This window comes from Kryptolebias marmoratus, linkage group LG6, assembly GCF_001649575.2.
Source record: "Kryptolebias marmoratus isolate JLee-2015 linkage group LG6, ASM164957v2, whole genome shotgun sequence".
Classification (NCBI taxonomy): Eukaryota; Metazoa; Chordata; class Actinopteri; order Cyprinodontiformes; family Rivulidae; genus Kryptolebias; species Kryptolebias marmoratus.
In genome coordinates, this window is record NC_051435.1 from 23,064,769 (window position 1) to 23,067,606 (window position 2,838).

At 33.9% G+C, this 2,838-nt stretch overlaps 1 protein-coding gene across 2 annotated transcripts in view; it reads left to right on the forward strand.

Moving 5' to 3' along the window:
- Window positions 1–2,838, forward strand: part of LOC108244205 (interleukin-1 receptor type 1) — a 24,756-nt gene that overhangs the window by 16,317 nt on the left and 5,601 nt on the right. For both annotated transcript variants that reach the window (XM_017430180.3, XM_017430181.3), the window contains exons 6-8: window positions 321–383; window positions 817–949; window positions 1,108–1,259. In XM_017430180.3, coding sequence (XP_017285669.1) covers window positions 321–383; window positions 817–949; window positions 1,108–1,259 — 348 coding nt within the window. The remainder of the gene's footprint in view (window positions 1–320; window positions 384–816; window positions 950–1,107; window positions 1,260–2,838) is intronic.

Below are 2,838 nucleotides of genomic sequence, written 5' to 3' on the forward strand. Positions count from 1 at the left end.
AATCATCAAAATTAAACGAAATAAACATTTGAAATATATGAGTTTGTATGTAATGTATGAATATAATATACAAGTTTCACTTTTTAAATGGAATTACTGAAATCAATCTACTTTTTCATGATATTCTAATTTTATGACCAGCACCTGTAATTTGGAGCAAGAGAACTTAATGCAATCATCTATGAGAACTGGCTAAAAGCTGAATTTGCGTTGGCTTGAAAATCACAAATTTAAAAAAATGTAAATAGAACATCTTTATTAAACAGTATTTCATTACCTTAACGTTGAGTTAACTTATTTGATGTCATTTCTCTTTTTAGACAAGTACTCTTTGGTTCCAGAAGTACATGAACCAGCAAATGAAACAATCAAGGCAGAGAAGGGTAAGACTCTATTTTCAACATTTTGAAAGATTGGTTGGTGATTTAAAATGATTGTTTTTCAACCAACTTTGGTTCCCCTCAAATCAACAGTTTTCTGTTATCCCAAGCAAATCCACAAATATTGCCTATATTAAAATATTGCTTTTTAACACAAAAGCGCACTTTTGAAATAGATAAGTGATATTTTACTGTTGATGTTTAAAATATCAGATTGGTAAAGTTATTACACAGCAAAGGACAGTGAAAAATGGAGCTGAAAACACTTTCATGGTTACTAAAAGTCAACATAAACCAAAACCTCCATCCAAAAAACTAATGTTGTTAAATGTCCAGAAGAATAAAAGGCTCCTGATAAAAAATTAATATTATTACTCTAGGTATATAGATTAAAAAAAGGTTTGTTAAGTATAATTTGGGCTCTTGTGCTTTTAAGGGTCCATTTTTACCACGAGGTGTCTGGTGTTTGTGCCAGGGGTTGGGGAACCCATTGTTCATGTCTTTTGGTTGGTCAGAGATAATTTTATTGATACGAATCCTTCTGCACACATCTACACTTCAGAACAACGGTCAGTACCTTTAAAGTTCCTTCAAATAGTTTTGTCTACTATGCATGGTGCAACATTTTGAGTTTATGTGACATTTGAAGACTCCTGCTTTAACCAAACACACCAGCGTCACATTTCGCTTTGTGAAATTCTTTGTTTCATCCTATTGTTATTACCAGTTTGTGGAGGCAAGATGAACCTAAAGGAGTGTGGTTGGAACGGTGGCTCATGATCTCTGAACTGAGGGCGGAGGACTTTAACATCAACTACACCTGTCGAGCATACAGCTTCCGGGGCAATTCTGCTGGATATTTTACTTTGCTAACAGCAGGTACAAACACTATAGCCATCTAAATTAAAGGGATAAGTACAATTCATGTTATTTTAGGTGGCCACAGCTATTAAACAAATCTGTTCTGCCTTTCAAAACCAAAATCTACATCACATGATGTGTTTTTTTAATTAACTTAGAAGCCAAAGTTGCTATTTCCTTCCTACTTTTAGTTTTATTTTTTTCATCTATACTGTCTATAAGTTCAAATCCCTATCAGGATTAAAGCAAATGTATTTACTTATAAAAAGGAGGACATACTGAAGGAAATCTGGAAAAAAGATCAATGATGAGGTCAATCATTAAAGCAAATAAAAGAAACATGCTCAACCAGCTGTTGTTTAACTGTTCATCATTTTCTGTACAAACTGAAGCCTGTTCAACTGAGATTCTGCAGTTAGCGATCCAAGAAGCTCAGCTTACTTCAGAAACAAATTTGTTACATTATTATTCAGCTTATAATTAATCCATGATGGTAAAAAAAGATTTTGACATAAGACATAAACACAAACAGATGCAATAATAAGAACCCTGTCTTCAGGTGTGTTGGAGACTTGAAACCGATGATCCGATACAAATGATGCAAAACAAATCCACATACCTGTGTCAGAAAAAATAACTTGTGAATATTAGTTTATGACTCACAGACACAAAACTACTATTACATCTCACAGATTCTTCAGTACGGGTCACAAAATATAAAATCCTGGCTCTTGTACTTTTGCTCCAATCAGTCCAGTACATTTGGAGCAAAAGTAATTCATAAATAATGTTCTTTATAAAAACAAAAGAAACACACTTTAAAATTATGACTGACATATACCCATCCAAGGATTTATTGAGAAAATGTTTTAATATAGCTGATAACATTTCCACATTTTGTGAAAGTGATATTGAAACTACTGACCCCCTGTTCTTTTTTTTTGTGCAGTTATTAAGAACTTTTCCAATGATTTGCAGACGTGGTTTAACAGTAATTTTCCATCACCACCTGTTTCTCTATGTAGAGATGATATAGTTTTTGGTCTGTTATTAAACGACAAAGAACAGGAACTCTGTATCAATGTTATTTTGTGTTTGGCTAAATTACTGTACTGTTTTTTCAGACTAAGTTTGATATAATAGTGAATTTTGATGTACACATGATAATTTCAAATAAAATAAAAAAAGAATTGGGACACACTATGCACTCAAACCATTCAGCATAAATGGGCCTTTAAAGGACATGAGCGTGGAATGAGGGTGGAAGTGCAAGTATTGGGACCGGGCCTTTATGTCTGCTCTCAGGCCCACAGAGGAAGACTACAGGTGCTGGTCATAAAATTAGAATATCATGAAAAAGTAGATTGATTTCAGTAATTCCATTTAAAAAGTGAAACTTACCCCAAGGTACCCCAAGGTTCAATCCTAGGACCCCTTCTTTTCAATATATATATGCTCCCACTGGCTCAGGTTATAACAGGAAATAAGATTAGCTACCATAACTACGCAGATGATACTCAGCTCTACATCACGATGTCACCAGGTGACTCTGAACCCATCCAATCACTGAATAGATGCTTAGAACAGATAAATGTGT